Source organism: Oncorhynchus gorbuscha, linkage group LG19 (assembly GCF_021184085.1).
Source record: "Oncorhynchus gorbuscha isolate QuinsamMale2020 ecotype Even-year linkage group LG19, OgorEven_v1.0, whole genome shotgun sequence".
Classification (NCBI taxonomy): domain Eukaryota; kingdom Metazoa; phylum Chordata; class Actinopteri; order Salmoniformes; family Salmonidae; genus Oncorhynchus; species Oncorhynchus gorbuscha.
Window position 1 is genome coordinate 29,313,667 of NC_060191.1, and position 18,908 is coordinate 29,332,574.

The following is an 18,908-nucleotide window of genomic DNA, read 5'->3' on the forward strand; positions in this document are numbered from 1 at the left end:
CTTATTGTCTGTGTCATTTTGGGGGAACAAAATCAAATCTGAATCTCGCTACATAGGCTATGGGAGGTGGAAGAAGGCAATTTGAGGTCGGAACAATCATGCCTGCGTTATGTAACCCTACACTGCTGGAACATTGGTCATACTTGACTTCGAGCACGCGCTGTCACTGGTGGTGAGTGTTTAGCAGCTTCATCCTCGTCCAATCCTGTGTGCACAGTGTAATTTCCTCATATCAAAACACAGAGTGGGATGGGCTCCACAGTCAGACTCGTGAGGAACACTGGAGTAACGCGGGACTCGTTGTGGTGTCCGTGGTTTAGGCTACACGCGCATCCTTTGCGACTGGGGGAATCAACACCAAACATCCAAGCAAGTATAATTATATGTTTATGTAAATAGCTTGATAAAAAGATTTTGGAAAAAATAGGAATAGGAAAAACGATACGCATGTAAATCTGATTTCTAGCTGGCCTATGATGTTGTTTACTTTCCCATTTCGCACTAACCAAATGTTAAAGGTGGGGCTGGTTGAAAAGATGGTCAGGTTAAGTTTGAACCCATGTTCAGCACCACGAGACAGTGGACAGCGCCACTGATTTCAACTGCGTATTACGATAATCCCATGGGCGACCATCCCCCCAATGCTTTGATATCTTTCTTCTGGGGTTACAAGAGCGACAATGCATGTTTTGGTAGCCATATTTTTAGTACATTTATGGGCTAGACTATATGATTTACCTTCGTTGTTGGATTTTAGAAGAATGGTCTAAAATCATTTTCAAACCGTCAATATTAAGAATTTATACATGTGGCGGATAACTTTTGATATTAGGCCTACCTTTGATGTTAAAAAGGGGGAGACCTTCATCCAAATCCATGAAGCACATCACATAATGTAACTTAAACATGGACAAACATGGTCAGCATTTGCAGAAACAGATATTATAAGGATATTAAGGGACGTTTTGCCGTCATAAATTGGTTGTCTGTATTCTCTCTGTACATAATGTGTGTATTTAGAGTGCACTGAATGGGATAACTGTTGATAACTGAATGTTATCAACCACCAAAAAGCAACCTTGCCATTGTTATGGGTCTTTTATGGGTATTTTATGCACACCATAAGGTTCAGGATGATAAGGAAAATCTATGTTGGATTTGGGGGAAATCTATCAAAGCACTTTATAGAGCTGGACATTTTTAGATGTGGTTTTATTGGAGAAACTGTAATGTATTCGTTTGTGAACATCCTCAAAAGACAGAAAAGTAGACACCTTGAAACACATAGTTTCTATCATCCTGCTGAATGCTCACACACGTTTGCATGTTCTTACACACACACACACACACACACACACACACACACACACACACACACACACACACACACACACACACACACACACACACACACACACACACACACACACACACACACACACACACACACACACACACACACACACACACATCCACACGCACGCACACACACATACACACACACACACACAAACACACACAAACCATACACAATACCTGCACATACACAACGTGTCCAATGAGCTTATGTTCTCTTTTTTATATGGCTTTCAATAAATTATTATGTGCCATACCATGTCAACCCACTCAGAGGAAGAGATTGGATTATATAACAAAGCCAAGCAGGCAGACAATATACAGATTGAACAGAATGAGGATGCAGTATCATGAAGTAATTCCCAACTCAGAAATAAAGTGTAGTACAAATAACAAATAAAACAACACGAAGTAAATGAAACCATCATACCCACTAAATGAGCTTTCATAACTAAATGAGTTATCTTGTTAAATATGAGCTTGCCATACCCTGCAGATCTGTGCAGCTATTTAAAGGCACAGACGTCTTATATATTTCCACACTACGAGGTTAGAAAAATACTGTGAAATTGTGAAAATTATTATAATGCCCTTTTAGTGTAAGAGCTGTTTGAATAGACCACCTAAAATGTCAGCCTGTTTTGGTGGGATGGCATTTTGGCCTGCCTGGTGACACCACCAGGTGGTAAATGTGTTAATAGACCAATAGCAAAGAGTGTTCCAAACCTCTCTGCCAATGACAGCTAATTTCAGTTTTCCCCTTCCCACTCAAACCACTACCAGACAGTCGTAGCAAAATTCTTCTTTGAGAAATTGCTCTTTGCTAAGAAGCTATTTTTGTTTCTTTTTGACCATTTTAATTTAAAACAATTACAGCAAGGTACATCATTATTACCCAGAAATGATTTGATATTGAGATTAACGGCTTCAAACCACTCGCTGAGTAAACTTGCCTGCAAAACAGAAAATGACTGTTAACTCCCAGAGCTGAGGTCTATAGACTTTAGCTTGGTAAACTAACATAGTCTTGTGTTGTGCAAAACACCCGGGTTTGATACCCAGTTGATTGCATAAGTTCCAGCCATAGGACCAAAGCCAGGAACACTGTGAACAACACAGCCAGGTCACCCATGATGCCAAATCAGTGGTAGACGTAAATCCATATCTGAGGACGTCAGGGGATTATGTGGAAACCATCCACAAGGGGCAACAGTGAGCGGTGTTAGTTTCAAGTAGGTTTATGTTTTTGATGTGGACAGGGATGGGTGTAAGGATCTGCTTCTGGTGCCAAAGGTTGCATGTTCAAATCCAGCTGTAGAAGTTGTTTTTTAGATTTTTGTCCCTTAACTTAATCATTCAGAGTTAATGCCTAATCATCTGCCTCTGGTGCCAGGTTGCAATTTTGAATCTAGCAATAGAAAGTTGTTGTTTTTAGATTTTTTTCCCCCAAACCTTAACCCTTACCATAGCCCATTCGGAGTTAATGCCTAACCTTAAGATTTTGGAGTTAATGCCTAAACCTGGCCCTAACCTTAAAAATTCAGAGTTAATGCCTTAACCTGGCACTAACCTTAAAAATTTAGAGTTAATGGCTGAACTTAACCTTAAACACTTTGAAATTTGACATTGGGAACAAATGTAACCCTGGAGGTGCCTTGATAGATAGAGACCTGGGTGAAGGGTTGACAGCCTCAGATTCACCGAGAGGTGTTGACCAACGTGACCATCTCCACAGCGGGAGCCGTCTTGCGCTCTGGCTGTTGTCAGAATTAAACGTTTGTCCATGTTCGTCCATCTTTCTCAAGCGTCAAATTTCGATTGAGAAAGATGGACAAACATCTAATTCTAACGTGAGACCGTGAGAGCTTGTTGCAGCCATACGGCTCCCGCTGTGGAGATGCTCATGTTGTTTTGCATCTTATCTACCGAGAGCATGCATGGGCAGGCTTAGATGAAAACATCTCTCTGTGAATCTGAGGCTGTCAACCCTCCACCCAGGTCTCTATCTTCTAAGGGACCACCAGGGTTACATTTGCCTGCATGGAAAATTAAATGTTTTAAAATATTTTGTAACAGAAAGCGAAAATATGTGCTTGTTATTTGACAGGTCCAGGTAGTCCCTCACCGTTTCAGTCCATTTCCTTTGACCTTTTCTTCTACCTGGGTCATTCCTCATGACCCAGGAGGAGGTTTACAAGCACTACTGAGATTCAATCAGCATTGAGACACTGTATGGACATGATACGATAACAACTATTGAGTATAGCAATGCACAAACTTGATAGCATTTTCCTGACATTGATTGCTGTTGATGTGCACAGAGACAACGGCTCACGTGCACTTGCTCATATGGGAGCACACCTGACCTTGTTCCAGTCTGTAACACTCCCCCCACACTGCCGTAGGCCACTCCCAAAGTAAACAACATTGACATTTTTTATGTTGCAGGAGGAAAACCTTCCTATTGCACTCTCGGAAGATGCTGAACATAGAACTGTCTGCAAATTTAATTGGCCCAATTTAGCCTGTTTCTTCCTTGCAGTAATTTTCCTCTGTTGCTAAGTCTGTTGCTAGGGCATTGTTTGGTGGGTAGCTCTGTGACTGTGCCTGCTGCCTAATCTGATTCCACTCTGAAGCTGTGTGCTTGTGTGCCAGCTATCCAGAGGCGGGTAGAAACAAAAGGAAAACATATCGAGGCATAAAATGCTGTCGTACTGCTGTTTTATTGTGATGCTAATGACACACTTCTCAGTTGCCTTAAGAGGTACAAAAAGCTGAACTAATTTCAGGTGAACATTTGGTGTGTTCTCCTATCAGGGCTGGGGGACATAGAAGAATAAAAGTACATACAATCTGGTGTAAAACCTGTTTTCAAGTATTATTTTTTGTGGTTTAACTGTTTAACTGATTTCTTTGCCCTTACTTGCTGAAAACGTACCTGTAGTGGAAGACATGATGGTCAGGCTACACAGTGTATTTCAAGAGGGGTGTTTACTTAGTGACAGGGACAGCTGCTATATTTACCAACATCCTGGGTGCCATGCAGTCAGAATAAAGAGAGAGCATCTGGACTGTAAGGGGGGGAAAGAAGTCTGGATTCAGGAAAGCGATAACGACCTTAGGGGTCAATTACGTCATTCTTGATATAAAAAAAGGAGAAGGCCAAAGACGTACACACTTACATAACCAACTCCTTTAAGCGATGATGCTAAGCTGCACAACATTCAACAGTAGAGAGGGAATGGATAAAGAATGGAGGTATGTTATAATGTGCAGTCGGGCATTATGTGAACCTTGAATTATTCAGCCGTCAAACATCAATAAAACAAACACTTTTGTGCATGTACTGGAGCCTGGAGGCCTTTGCATGTCTAAGTCAAAAATGGAGAGGGTGAATTGAACTACCTGTATAGGGTCCGTGAAAATCGATATACAACCCAAACATTGTACACTATTATTCTGTAATTCTTATCTGAATATTCAGTCAGCGGTTTTCCGCTGTTTTCCACCTGGTGGGACGACATCATTTAGAAATACATGAATACATTAAGAGTTAGAACCCCACCCAGTTCCTATCTGCAGCGTCATTCACAGCTAGATTTCAATCATCATTCAATTACATCAATACGTAATCGGATAATGCGTTTTTAGGTTGTTGCATTTTTCTGTGGCACCTGCATGTGAACGACAGTAAGCTTTGGTTTTATTGGATGTAAGAAACGGTCTCATGCCTTTGTTCCATGTTTGAGGAAATACATGCAAAGTATTTTCAAGTAAAACAAAAACATTTTCCATCTGGTAGCCTATTTTTGATGTGGGTCTCACTGGTTTAATGACCAAGGTCCAGTCAGTGTCTGTGCCATCTGTGCCAGGCAGGGGTGGACGTGGGCGGGGGTGACATGATTTTACATAACAGATTCCAGACAGAGTCGCCCCTTGTTCGTAAAGGGTACCGTGCCAGTGCGCCACGTCATGAAGCCTTGGACAGAAATACATCTCACCTAGTTTTACTTTTCTCACAGATCCAAAGGGGAAAAGGCAGTGTTAAGCACCATGGGACCATTCCAGGAATACGAGGTGCGTGTCATTGCAACACTTTCAAAGTCAATCATTCTTGCTATATTAGGCTATCATTTTGAATCTTAACAGCTAATATTTTGGTTAACATTTCACATCATGAGAATGATAGTTATCTAATCTAGACTGTCACAGTCACAATAGCAGACCATAATTCGTTCCTGACTGTGTTGCTGTGACAGAGCTAGTGAGACAAAAACAAAATGCGCAAAGTTGCATTTGTGCACACCGATTCTGATATGAATCTGATTTGTTCTTGTGGCAAAGATTCAAGTGGCGAGCATAGTTGTGATACTTGTATGGTGCTCAGGAAAAGAAGTCGCCAGGGAAGGAGAGCCCCCGCAGCCGCATCCCACGCTTGATCCTCCATCCTTTCCAGCCTAATGAGAAAGGGTCGCCCCTGTCCGAATCACCCATTTCAGAGGAGGAGGGTAAGGACTGTGACATCAGCTCGGACAACTCCAAACGGACCATCAGCACCAACAGCTTTTGCTCTGGTATGTGGTTCCCATGTTTCAGATCGAGGCTAGGGTACATCCTAAATGTCTATAGTAGTTTCCTCTTCTAACCTCACTAAATGTAGCTGAAAACATAAAATTGATAGGAATTTGCTTTCACCTGTCACTATTGTCACATTTTTTATGGCTGCCAGGGCAGTTCTGGCAATGGTAGACCGAATTGGTAGGCCAAGTAGGCCGAATCCACATCTTATCACATACTAGTCAGGGCGTTGGTTACATAATCATGCATTGGCGATTTTGTGAGTGTTGCCAAGTCAAATTATGTAAAGAGAAGTCCTCATCATATCACATGAAAGCTTGTTGATTACTGTTGTTTCAAACAACTAACATACTGTTGCAACAAATTTGAATTACACAAGGCTACTAACCTACCACAAACAACAAAGTTGGCAAGCATAAGAGTTTGCATAATAGTTGGCATTATTCCAGAAATGACCTCGCCGTCTGTAGTAGGCCTAGATTATTTTCTCTATAGACATTATTTTGACAACAGTTACACCTAACCAAAATGAGGTTACAACATATTGACGTATATTGAATAACATTAAGTCGTCATGGAAGTTCCTCGTCACCCCCTTCGCCTCCCTTCAGCTTCCATAACACAGTGCTGTGGCGATGGTAACATGAACACTGTTGGTTGGACGAGTTACAGTATGAACAGATACGAGGGAGTGAACCTCGAGCTCTGTATGATTGATTGACTGCTGTGTGTTCCATGCTGCATGCGTATTCTTGGCTATACCTGTCTACATAGATGACACCGGCTGCCCCAGTAGTCAGTCTGTGTCCCCCTCCAAAACCCCATCAGGCTCAGACAACAGTCCGCATGGCTCCCCCACGCCCACCGCCGAGTGCAAGACCAAGGTGAAGAGGGTGAGGGTGATGGAAGAGTGGCACACACCCCCGCCAAGGCACAAGAGGGAGCAGCGATCGTCCACATTGCCCAGAGGTAGGCTACTGCAGGGAATTGGCTTCAGTTTTTTTTGTAGGTGGGGTTAGGAGGATCATACATACGTTGTCCTAGTAGATCTTAGGCCAGGGCTGACCAACCCTCTTCCTGGAGATCTACCGTCCTGTGGGTTTTCAGTCCAACCCTAATTTAACACACCTGACTCCACTAATTAGCTGCCTAACAAGACCTTAACGAACTGAATCAGATACACTGAATTAGGGTTGAACTAAAAACCTACAGGACAGTATATCTCCAGGAAGAGGGTTGGGCAGCCCTGTCTTAGGCATTTCTCTCAATGCTCATTCTGTGAATTTGTTTGATTTCAGTACTTGTCTAACTGTCAATTAAAATAGATCTACAAAATACATCTACATCAGATTAATATATATATGAAATAGCCATGTGAAATGGTTTCTTGTAGACCACGGTTGGGCTCAATTTGAATTGAAAGCAGTCAATTCAGGAAGTAAACTAAAAATCACAATCCAATAATAGAAAAAAGGGCATTTATTTTCAATGACTTCTCAATAAACTCAAAAGTAGAAGCTATTTATTTCATTTTGTTTTTAAATGTCTGCATTTTAAATTCTATTAATTTCCTACTTGACTGCCTTTAATTCAAATTGAGCCCAACCCCCGATTTCTACATGGTTTGTGTGTATACACTATCTGCATAGTATTGTTTTCATGTATTTTTAGCAGTAGAAAGTAAGTGTAACTGAGTTGAAATGGCTAGCTAGTTAGCGGTGTGAGCGTTAATAGTGTTTTAATCGGTGACGTCACTTGCTCTGAGACCTTGAAGAAGTTGTCCCCCTTGCTCTGCAAGGGCCGTGGCTTTTGTGGAGCGATGGGTAATGATGCTTTGTGGGAGGCAGTTGTTAATGTGTGCAGAGGGTCCCTGGTTCGAGCCCAGGTAGAGGTGAGGAGAGGGATGGAAGCTAAACTGTTACATTGGTGCCGTGACCCGGATCACTGGTTGCTGTGGAAAAGGAGGAAGTCGGAGGGGGGGTGAGTGTAACCGATGTGAAATGGCTAGCTAGTTAGCGGTGTGAGCGATAATAGTGTTTCAATCGGTGACGTCACTCACTCTGAGACCTTGAAGTAGTTGTTCCCTTTGCTCTGCAAGGGCCGTGGCTTTTGTGGGGCGATGGGTAACAATGCTTCATGGGAGGCAGTTGTTGATGTGTGCAGAGGGTCCCTAGTTCGAGCCCAGGTAGGGGTGAGGAGATGGACGGAAGCTAAACTGTTACACAAGCAACAATGATTTGCTTGGGAGAATGGGAGAATCTCAATTGCAAAACATCCATAGGAGGAGACAGTCAGAGCGGCAGGACCTCTGGCTTTCTCGTCCAATGGGGTTTGAGTAGGAGGCGAGACACTAAACCTTCTTTTTTAATGAGTATGCAATTGAGGTTCTCCCTATGGTTACATCCCAAATATCTCTCCTACCTCTGTGTACACTTGTTCACTTCCATTCATGGATTTGAAAGGAACTGACTGGTATAAGACACATGATAGAAACTTCCTCTAGCCCATGTCTACACCAATCCAATGCTTTTACATTTCTGGGGAATAATGAACAAATGCAGGAAGAAGGAGATATTATTGGGATGCACTCAATGGTTGTGTTCCGCTGCTCAGACATTGCATGTATTAACCAATGGTTGCATGCCACCACATCTTCTGTGCCTTTGGGCACCAGATTTCTGACATATGATGTGGTTAGCTGATGTATAAAATACTTATCTAGGCTTTGTAAAATCTGGCATGTGTCAGCAAGGTCTGTGCAGAAGACTGCCAACATTGAGGGGATTCGATTAATCTGGCCCAGGGATCCCGTTTAAAGCCCACATTGAAGTTGGCTCAAAACAAAAGTGATGTAATTAAGCATGTGGAGTAATGAGTAGGATTCTGTGTTTTCACATGCTAAATTTGAAAAAAGTTTGAAAATTTAAATATATACTGTATGGAAAATAGATGCATGTTTCTGGACGATTCGCCATGCTGCCTTGTTTGAAGACATGACCGAGAAGCGAAGATTACTGTTTGATTTGAGATGGGCATCCTTCCTTACTCCTTTTGCCCGTTCACGTCACGCAACCCGAGGCTCAGCATAATTGAATCCGACCAAACGCCTTAATCAAGGTTCAAATCCAGAGAGGCTGCTGATTGGATAAATAATGTTAGACGTGAGGTTTTCCAATTAGGCCGAGTAGTAGTCAGACTTCACGTTGTACTTGCACTTGATTCACTCACCCAGTGTTGAAGGTTCAGTTGTGTTGTTATTTTATCACAAATTCACTGTGAGCACTTTACTATGGTTTTATCGAATGGGAAGAGATGCTACTCAGGTATGTCATTTATTTCAGGAGTTTACCCATCACTGATTAGGGAGAATGATGTTCTACCCACATATTGAGTTGCCACGCTGGCTCATTCTGAGAGTGATTATTTTGTTTGAGAATGCAATATTGCAATAGTATTTTTGCACTAATTTAGCAACATGTCTTCAGAGGTTATTTATGGAATAAAATTGGTTGTCATGATTTGGTACAGCTCTACTGTAGGTACGTTAGGTTGGGTTGGCCCTGTTCTTTTCATTAATAATCTGGTCTGAATCTTTACTAGGTGATATGATGCTTAAATGTACTATGTTTGGTTTTCTAGGGATTAACTGGATTTAAAATGTATTTTATGAAGTGGTTGATGCAAAACGATATGTACAAATTGTATTGGCCCTCCATGTCAGTAGATTACTGTAGTGCATGAGGGAGGGAGAGGTTAGGGCAAGGGATGCCACAGCCTGCCCTGCAGCCACCAGACAGGTGAGTGACGGATCTAATGGCCTTGCCCGATAATGGACTAAAGGAACCCGATGTTATTCCTTATAGTCCAATCAACTCACAGGTTCAGTTTCAGATGTGAATTTGCTCTGGCAGCCAAATACTACATTTAAATTGAGTCGGTTCTAAACTTTGCCCTCTAATTTCATATCACAAATACAAAATCTACTTGCTGTACACTGTTTTAAATTGCAGCTGACAGTATTGTTCAATGACACAGGTGTTCGAAGACTCAGTCAACTACCAGTGCTACTTAGCTGTCTTCTATCTGTCCTCCGTAAACAAGCGCTATAACATGGAAATATGTCCTTGTGGGAAATCTATGAAAGGTTAAATTGCTACACCTTTTATATCAGCGAGAAAAAAATAAAGATTCGTTCCTTATTATGTTTCCAAACTTTTACAGTACGTAAGCGGCGCATGTTAACGTTCAAGTACGAGCGTTGGGGCTCATAATAAACTCGCTCGGCCAGTAGCGCCTATCGTCAATAGGCGCTAAAGGTAGTTCGTGTCTATGAATGGGTTAGCGGGTGAGGCTGCATTTATTAGGTACCCTCTCGTGCAAGGTTGAACCGATCGGGCCTGCTTATTTTATGGGAGCTGTGTAATCTAATAGCATCTGCTTGAATCATGCCATTGTTGCCAACCACAAACGCACCATAGCCTCTAACAAGGAAGGGCTTTTGCAGCAGGATGACGCTATTCGGTTTGTTTACCGTTTTAAAGTGGCTCGCATGGTGTTTAAAAAAATGATATGATGTTTTTGACATCTGAATGCAGAGAAGTTGGTTCTTGAAATAGACATGGAACACAACTGCAAGATGTGTAGTCATGGAAAAGCAGAATGCAAGTGTGTGTGTATGGCATGAGTGTTTAGTGTGTCCTGCCTGCTGATGCCAGGTCAGTAGTAATATCCTGATGTGTTTGTCTGACTCTGCAGGTAGTGAGGCAGACTTCAGCTCCTCCAGCAGCACTGGCAGCCTAAAGCGAGGGGGGAGCCTGGCCCACAGCTCCACGGGGAAGAAGATCTCCTCACGCAGGTGATGTATGAGGTGTCTCTGTTTCTCTACTGCCTCCATTGTAGAAGCAGACACGCCATGCCTTTGCCATTTATCTTCCCCCACTAGTGGGTGTTATACTTAAAGGGCCTGTTTTCCCTGATCCAGATTCAGCCTGATCCTAAACTAAAATGCACTTTCAACAAAAAAATGTAATTGGGTTGGTGAAACTGTTCCAATAATAGCTATGCTATTTTTTTATTGCTGTATAGTTCCCCGCCCCCACTGGTATTTTGTTTTTTCAATGATAAATGCACAACATTACAAGACTGGTATTGTGGAAAATGTCTTCTCTAGCTTTGCCTGTCTTTCCCCACAGTCGGGGTGCCCACATCAGGGGCCTCCCTGTGTTCAAGCTGGCAGGGATCCCCTCAGCATCCCGTGATGCAGAGCTCTATGCCCCGTACAGGACAGTTCCCTCATCCACCACCAACAGCAGCAGCAACTCTAGCCCCACGGTACCCTCCAGGTAAACAGCCATGTCAATAATTCCACCTAGCCTATCGAAGGACACAAGCAACTACCATGTTCCTTCCCGATTAACATGAAATGCCCTAAGAAGAAGGGGTTAGGGATCAATTTGTAATGACTCATATGTTGCTCTGTGAGGGGTGGGCATTCACTTAGGTGGGGCAAGGGTGGATAGATTAGGCTCTATGCTGGGACTTTTTTGTCGTCTCCCCTCCCCCTTCCTGAGGGATTATATCGGTCAGTATTGGGCTACACTGGCTATACTGAGATTAGATTAGATTTTATAAACAGTCAGGATTATTTTGGTGTGTGGGTGTCAACCTTGGGTTTATAGGAGAGGAAGAGTTCATTAATATTTCATGAATATGTCATCCTATCTCAGTCGCTAGCCAGACGTGCTTGCCTGGCTGCATCCCTGCCTTTTTCACTTACTGTCTGACATTTGTAGTCGCGCTTCTGGGTTCTCATGTTGCTATGTGGCAGAATATTCACTTGAGGGTTCCTGTGCTGCCATGACAGCAGCACTGCTAAAACAAGCTCAACCTTGCCTTTCTGCTCGGACTGTAAAAATAACTAACCAGAGTCCTCTTGAATTCAGCCCACAGGCTTAACGTGATTCATTCTCTATGCAACACAGAATACTTATGTACTTATGGATCTTATGCGGACGTGAAAATGTCCACGACTGCATTTTTTTATTGCTACAGGATTTTTGTCCTTGTTCCCCTCCGCTCTCTTCTGCCTGGCTGGGTTTCGTGTGACGTCCTAGTTCTCTCACTACCTTCTGCTAGCCTGTTCTATTTCTGGCAGGGATGCAGAGAGCTCGCATCAAAGAACAAGTCCCAGGTTGTTGCTAGGATATAGTGCTAGCTTTTAAGTCTGTAAGAGGGGCTGCTCTGCATATTAGCCAAATCCATCCTCTGAAACAAATGTTTCATCAACCCTTTTTTTTAAACCTGAGCCCTGATCACAGGGATATATTCCAGAACTGCTAATGCACAATTGAAGGTTAATGTGCTTGTAGTGATAAATGTAGGCGTTTCAGGTAATTCTCAGGCAAAAACACTTACCTTGTAGAGTAGCGCAAATGTAATTTGGGCTTTCCCTCCCAATTCATTGTTTTCCTATCTATCCTTGCAAGCTTTTGACCAACCTGGCATTTTAGCTTTTTTTTTTTGCAGCATGAAGTCTGCTGGCTGTTAAGCTTGTGTCCCAGTCGGACTTTGAACTTTGCATCGTGCAAGTTGCACCAATCCCTTTATTTTTTTTTGCATGGCCTAGTTCCTTCCCCACAGAACTGAGGGAGTGTACTTTAGATGGGGCACAGTACAGGATGGTGTGTATAATAGACGTGGTGTCCTCTTCATCAGTATCCATATTGAGAAAAAGATGGCGTCTGACCAGTAGAACATACAGTATGTGACTCTGGGCAAAGGTGTAATTTCCTGTCTTGTCTCCCCAGAAGGATGACCCCCAGAAGATACCACTCCTGTGGGGACAACCATGGCATCAGACCCCCCAATCCAGAGCAGTACCTCACCCCCCTGCAACAGAAGGAGGTGGCCATCCGCCACCTGAGGAGCAAGCTGAGGGAGGTGGAGAACACAGTCCACGACAGGTTACCTTCTCAGTGAACATCACATGTTTAGCTTATTTCCTAAATTCATCCCATAGTGCATTCCACCTACAGTGTAGCCAAACATTGCAATCCCACACAGCTGTAGCTACTAGCTGACCCTCTCTTTTCTCCCTCAGGGAGTCTGAGATTGAGAATCTCAAATCCCAGCTGGGACGGATGAGGGAGGACTGGATCGAGGAGGAGTGCCACCGCGTCGAGGCACAGCTGGCCCTAAAGGAGGCACGAAAGGAGATAAAGCAGCTCCGGCAGGTTGTGGAGACCATGAAGAGCAGCCTGATGGAGAAGGACAAGGGCATCCAGAAGTACTTTGTCGACATCAACATCCAGAACCGCAAGCTGGAGTCCCTGCTGCACAGCATGGAGATGGCCCAGAGCGGCTCCACGCTGCAAGACGAGCCAACCATGGACTTCATCTGTGGCGACTCCGACTCCCCTGTCAACGACCAGCAGGGGGAGGTGGGTGACCAGGCGGTGGAGGAGATGGCGGACAGTGGGCTGCTGGTCAACTACAACCTGGAGCACGTGCTCATGTCCACGGCGGTGGACTCTAGCCACGACTCTAGCGGTAAGCTGCGCTGCCACCCAGAGGCTGGTCCAGGGGTGTCCACTCTACTCCACAGTCTGGAGGAGAAGGTCACACCACTGCCTCCACCACCCTCCAACACGTTCTGCTGCAGCACACTCCCCTTCCCTGCTCCAGAGGACAAGGCCGTTCAGACCGAGGTGGTGTCCTTCCCTCCTGACCTGCACACCCTCCTGCTGCAGCTGCTGAAGCTCCATGGTGGTGCAGTTGGAGATGCTCTCCTCCCAGCTTCTACCAGCCTCCTAGAAATCCCAGCACTGCAGGGCCCAGCCTCGGCCCCTATCCCAACCAGCCCTAACCAGTCCACCTTAAGCCTGCCTAGCCCCAGCCAGCCCACACCAGTTTTGCCAGTGAGCCCTGACATGTCCAGTGATTCAGGCCTGTGTTGCTCAGACCCTGAGGTGATTGTCTCCATGCGCTTCATGGAGGAGCTGGATTTTGAGGTGAGCAGTGAGGAGCCCTGCAGGGCCCCCGAGATGGACGTGGTCAACAAACGCTATTGGAGCAGCAGCTTCCTTGTCGATCTTGTTGCTGTGGCCGTACCAGTGTTGCCCACGGTGGCCTGGCTGTATTCCCGGCATGGCGTGGATGGGGCGGCGCCAGTCTACAACATCGCAGCACTGATCCGTGGCTGTTGCATGATGGGCTTGCACTCTCTCCGTCATGTCACTCATCATCATGGGGCAGATGTGTAACGAACGGCCTCTGACCCCCGCATGCACAGCCCGACCCCCTCAACTTGAAGCACTTAAACATCAGTTAATCAAAGAGTATTTGTGAAAATCTTTAGTTTTTCTACACTTGTGAATATTAAAGCTACAGTTATTAATTTAGGTTCCCACGCGGTTACTTTGCACTGTGTACAGTTGTTGTGAGTTATGTGAAATTTATGGTGAAGGGATTTTATTTACTTTTCCATCTGTTCTGTTATCATAATTGTGTCTAAATGGATAATCTGAGTAGGTGGTTATGCATCATTGATGTCCTGGGCTGGCACTAGTTACCCCTACTTAAAGCAACTATGTTATTTTTCTGAAAGTATTAGGACTTCTGAGGGTGGGGATGAAATTGAATGTTAGTTTAAGCCTGTGTTTGTAATGGTTTATGTAATGGTTTATGTTCCCCAATCTTAAACCTGCAGCCAAAGCTTCATTAGTGAACGTTCACTCTTAATGTTTATTTTTCTACCTGGGAGTAGAGCTTTTTACGTACGTGTGTAATAATAAATTGTTGATGGGAGTATGAGCTCAATGCTTCGAAACATCCCATACTCGTTTGTGCCTGAGCTACTTTGTGTAATACTCATAACATCAAATGTCCTAATATATTTATTAAAGCATGATAATCCAATCCATGTTTGATTCCTCTTGGGCATTTTCTGGTGGGAAGGGTTGAGCAGACTTTCATCCCAAGCATTTCTATAGTGACCATACATTCTACATGCCATACCTAGCAACAGCACACAACCGTTGTCTCGTTCTACAACCAATTGAGATGCATCGTTCAGCTCTTGTCATGGGTGCCAATTTCAATTGATTATTTTCATAGTTTCTCTTTAAATGCCAACAAGAAGTTCTCTCACGTCACCCCGCTCCTCCGCTCTCTCCACGGTCTTCCAGTTGAAGCTTGCATCCGCTACAAGACCATGGTGCTTGCCTACGGAGCTGTGAGGGGAACGGCACCTCAGTACCTCCAGGCTCTGATCAGGCCCTACACCCAAACAAGGGCACTGCATTCATCCACCTCTGCCCTGCTCGCCTCCCTACCACTGAGGAAGTACAGTTCCCGCTCAGCCCAGTCAAAACTGTTCGCTGCTCTGGCCCCCCCAATGGTGGAACAAACTCCCTCACGACGCCAGGACAGCGGAATCAATCACCACCTTCCGGAGACACCTGAAACCCCACCTCTTTAAGGAATGAATACCTAGGATAGGATAAAGTAATCCTTCTACCCCCCCCCCCCCTTAAAAGATTTAGATGCACTATTGTAAAGTGGCTGTTCCACTGGATGTCATAAGGTGAATGCACCAATTTGTAAGTCGCTCTGGATAAGAGCGTCTGCTAAATGACTTAAATGTAAATGTAAAATGTAAGAAGGATATTTCAGTGAGCAAATGAAACTAAAGAGTCTTCTCAGATGTACCGTTTCTAATCTCCAGCGTAGAGGGGGAATCCTTAATTGCAAAGCCACACATGTCAGAGGCCAGCTCTGAGAACAGCAGAACACAATGTTCCCGGCCCCAAACACGAGGGTACATCTTTCTGCATCCGCACAACAGCTCTTAACTAAGGAACAAGTTCAAATGAATTAATAAACTGATCTGTCTGAGCCTTTCCATATGACTGCATAATACACTGAACAAAAATAAAAATGCATTATGTAAAGTGTTTGAGCCTAAATTAAAGATCTCAAATTTTCCATATGCTCAAAAAGCTTCTCATTTTGTGCACAAATTAGTTTGCATTTCTCCTTTGACACAATAAATCCACCTGACAGGTGTGGCATTTCAAGAAGCTGATTAAATGGCATGATCTGCTGGGGACACAAGGCCACTCTAAAATGTGTAATTTTGTCACATCTGTGGCATAAGGTTTTGAGGGAGCATGCAATTGTCATGCGGACTGCAGGAATGTCAACCAGAGCTGTTGCCAGTGAATTCAATGTTAATTTCTCTACCATAAGCCGCCTCCAATGTAGTTGTGTAGAATTTGTCAGTATGTCCAACTGGCCTCAACCTCAGACCACGTGTAACCACGCATGCCCAGGACCTCCACATCCAAGTTCTTCACCTGCGGGATTGTCTTTTCTTCACCAGGGTCTTGACCTGACTGCTGTTTGACGTTGTAACTGACTTCAGTGGGCAAATTCTCACCTTCAATGGCCACTGGCACGCTGGAGAAGTGTGCTCTTCACGGATGAATCCCGGTTTCAACTATACTGGGCAGATAGCAGCGTGTATGGCGTCAAGTGGGCGAGAAGTTTGCCGATGTCGGTGTTGTGCATCGTGATGGTGGGGTTATTGTACGGGGTTATGGTACACAATTGCATTTTATAGAATGCACAGAGACACCGTGTTGAGAACCTGAAGCCCATTGTCGTGCCAATCAACCGCCGCCGTAACCTCATTTTTCAGCATGATAAATCACGGCCCCATGTCACAAGGATCTGAACACATTACATTACATTTAAGTCATTTAGCAGACGCTCTTATCCAGAGCGACTTACAAATTGGTGCATTCACCTTATGACATCCAGTGGAACAGCCACTTTACAATAGTGCATCTAAATCTTTTAAGGGGGGGGGGGTGAGAAGGATTACTTTATCCTATCCTAGGTATTCATTCCTTAAAGAGGTGGGGTTTCAGGTGTCTCCGGAAGGTGGTGATTGACTCCGCTGTCCTGGCGTTGTCAGGAACACAATTCCTGGAAGCTGAAAAATGTCCCAGTTCTTCCATGGCCTGCTTACCCACCAGACATGTCACCCACTGAGCATGTTCGGAATGCTCTGGATCTATGTGTACAACAGTGTGTTCCAGTTTCCACCAATATCCAGCAATTAAGCACATTGAAGAGGAGTGGAACAAGACTCCACAGGTCACAATCAACAGCCTGATCATCTCTATTTGAAGGAGATGTGTCACACTGCATGAGGCAAATGGTGGTCACACCAGATACTGGCTGGTCTTCTGATCCAGGACCCTAACTTTTTAAAAAGGTATCTGTCACCAACAGATGCATATCTGTATTCCCAGTCATGTGATATCCATAGATTAGGGCCTAATTCATTTATTCAATTGACTGACCATCTTCGAAGAAAGGTCATGCCACAGATCAGCAGTGACTGTACACACACACAATGTTTTCACTTGTCACGTTACATCTATGTTTGTGTGAGGGTTGAAGTAAATCTAATCAGCTGGCAGACTGATGAAATGAGACGAGTTGGAATGAGAAGTCCCATGCGATGCTAAATAACCCATTTCCCCTACTGCCATATGGGGATGTTGCATTACATAACCATGATGCTCTGTTCATTAGAGTGCAAGGAGTCTGATGAATCATTCCATCTGTTGTAATCTCTCTCTGCAACCAGGCCTGATAGAAAAGAGAAGGTTGAATCAATATGGGGAGGGGGGATGGAGTCATGCTGCGTTCGTAACCAGTGGGAAGTGGGAATTTACCACAGACGAATGGCCCTCCAACAGGTAATTACTAGTGGGGAACTCATCTATCCTCCTAAGCTCTCTCATTTGTCTCACCTGCTGACTTCTGACATCAACTACTAAGGAAATTACCTTGATAACAGCATTTTCAGCAGTTAAATGCTATAAAACTTTATAAAAGGCAATCTATTAATATGGTTTTTGAACGTCATTTGTTTACATCCTTCATAGCTGAACTTTTAGATTATGGTTTGCTCAGCTGGTTGGCCATTAGCCATCTGGCGTTTCTCTGTGAATGCATCCAACTGTTATTTATGACTTCACAACTGGTCAATTCCTACCTCCCACTTGGTTACGAATGCAGCATTAGCTGAGTTCAGGGCTGCCTCAATTTGTCTTTCTTTGATTCCATGCATCCTTCTCAATTGTATTGGAGATGATGAACCAAGGTCCCTCCCCTCTGACCTTCTCCAATGCATTCTGAGTAGAGGCAGTAAGATGTGAGGAATCAAGGAGAGATGGATTGAGATACCAACAGAATAAAATATGGATACTTTACTTAGAATGGCTCTTATTGGACACAGAATGAGACAATTTCAGTTTTACAATGGAAAAATTATAATTCTGCAGGAACAGAGCAGATTATCCTTCAGCGATCCCTCTACCCCAACTCTTGCTGAAAAACTGACGAGTGAGACATTTTGTTCCAAGAAGTAGGTCATGATCAGTCTGAGTGGTTTGGTCAAGCAGTGGTGTTTTTTGGAGACAGATAGTGACTTTGTGACGATGTTGTTACATGTTATGGCCAGAAATGAAGAGTCAGGACAACTAGGTTTTGGGTTTGAAAAGCATTTGAAAGGAATTTGCATTGCACGAGATTAAAATGCCCTATTAAAACTACTTAAGAGAACAAGCATATCTAATGACACTGGGCTCCATGCACGTAAAAGGTTTATTCAGAATGGTAGTTTTTCCTAATGCAATAAATCGTGGATGGTGCAGAGAAATATGACTTGAGTGAATCTCGGGAGGACATTTTAGTCCAATACTAAAAATGATGTCCAATCACAAACAAGTCTGAAAAAAAACAAGTGATTTAATGCAGATTTAATCTTAAAATCCACTTGCTTAACTGATTTTGTACCTTTGTTTCTGTCATGACTCTAATATTGGTTAACATTCAGACACAATTGAAAAGTGACCCAGAGATTTATTACAGAAAATTAAGGAATGTGCAAAAAAAGA

General features: G+C 43.8%; 1 protein-coding gene across 8 annotated transcripts; it reads left to right on the forward strand.

Annotated features, from left to right (window-relative positions):
• The first annotated feature begins 242 nt into the window (after positions 1-242).
• sybu (syntabulin (syntaxin-interacting)) lies at positions 243-14,854 on the forward strand. 8 transcript variants are annotated; one of them, XM_046315348.1, is made up of 8 exons: positions 243-369; positions 5,379-5,433; positions 5,744-5,930; positions 6,709-6,903; positions 10,690-10,789; positions 11,127-11,276; positions 12,741-12,896; positions 13,034-14,854. In XM_046315348.1, exons 2-8 carry the CDS (start codon positions 5,410-5,412, stop codon positions 14,193-14,195), a joined length of 1,974 nt encoding a protein of 657 aa, XP_046171304.1. In that variant the 5' UTR covers positions 243-369; positions 5,379-5,409; the 3' UTR covers positions 14,196-14,854. The 8 variants fall into 8 exon arrangements, with proteins under 8 accessions (XP_046171304.1, XP_046171311.1, XP_046171308.1 ...); XM_046315355.1 differs by having other exon boundaries at positions 6,763-6,903; positions 12,744-12,896; XM_046315352.1 differs by having other exon boundaries at positions 247-369; positions 12,744-12,896.
• Positions 14,855-18,908: the final 4,054 nt, after the last annotated feature.

What these genes read in the sequence shown, in the direction of transcription:
- sybu (XM_046315348.1), top strand. Translation starts at nt 5,410, where the DNA reads ATGGGACCATTCCAGGAATACGAG. An exon ending in ATCGTCCACATTGCCCAGAG is followed by an intron (nt 6,904 to 10,689) that starts GTAGGCTACTGC and finishes CTGACTCTGCAG; the next exon opens with GTAGTGAGGCAGACTTCAGC. An exon ending in GAGAACACAGTCCACGACAG is followed by an intron (nt 12,897 to 13,033) that starts GTTACCTTCTCA and finishes TTTCTCCCTCAG; the next exon opens with GGAGTCTGAGATTGAGAATC.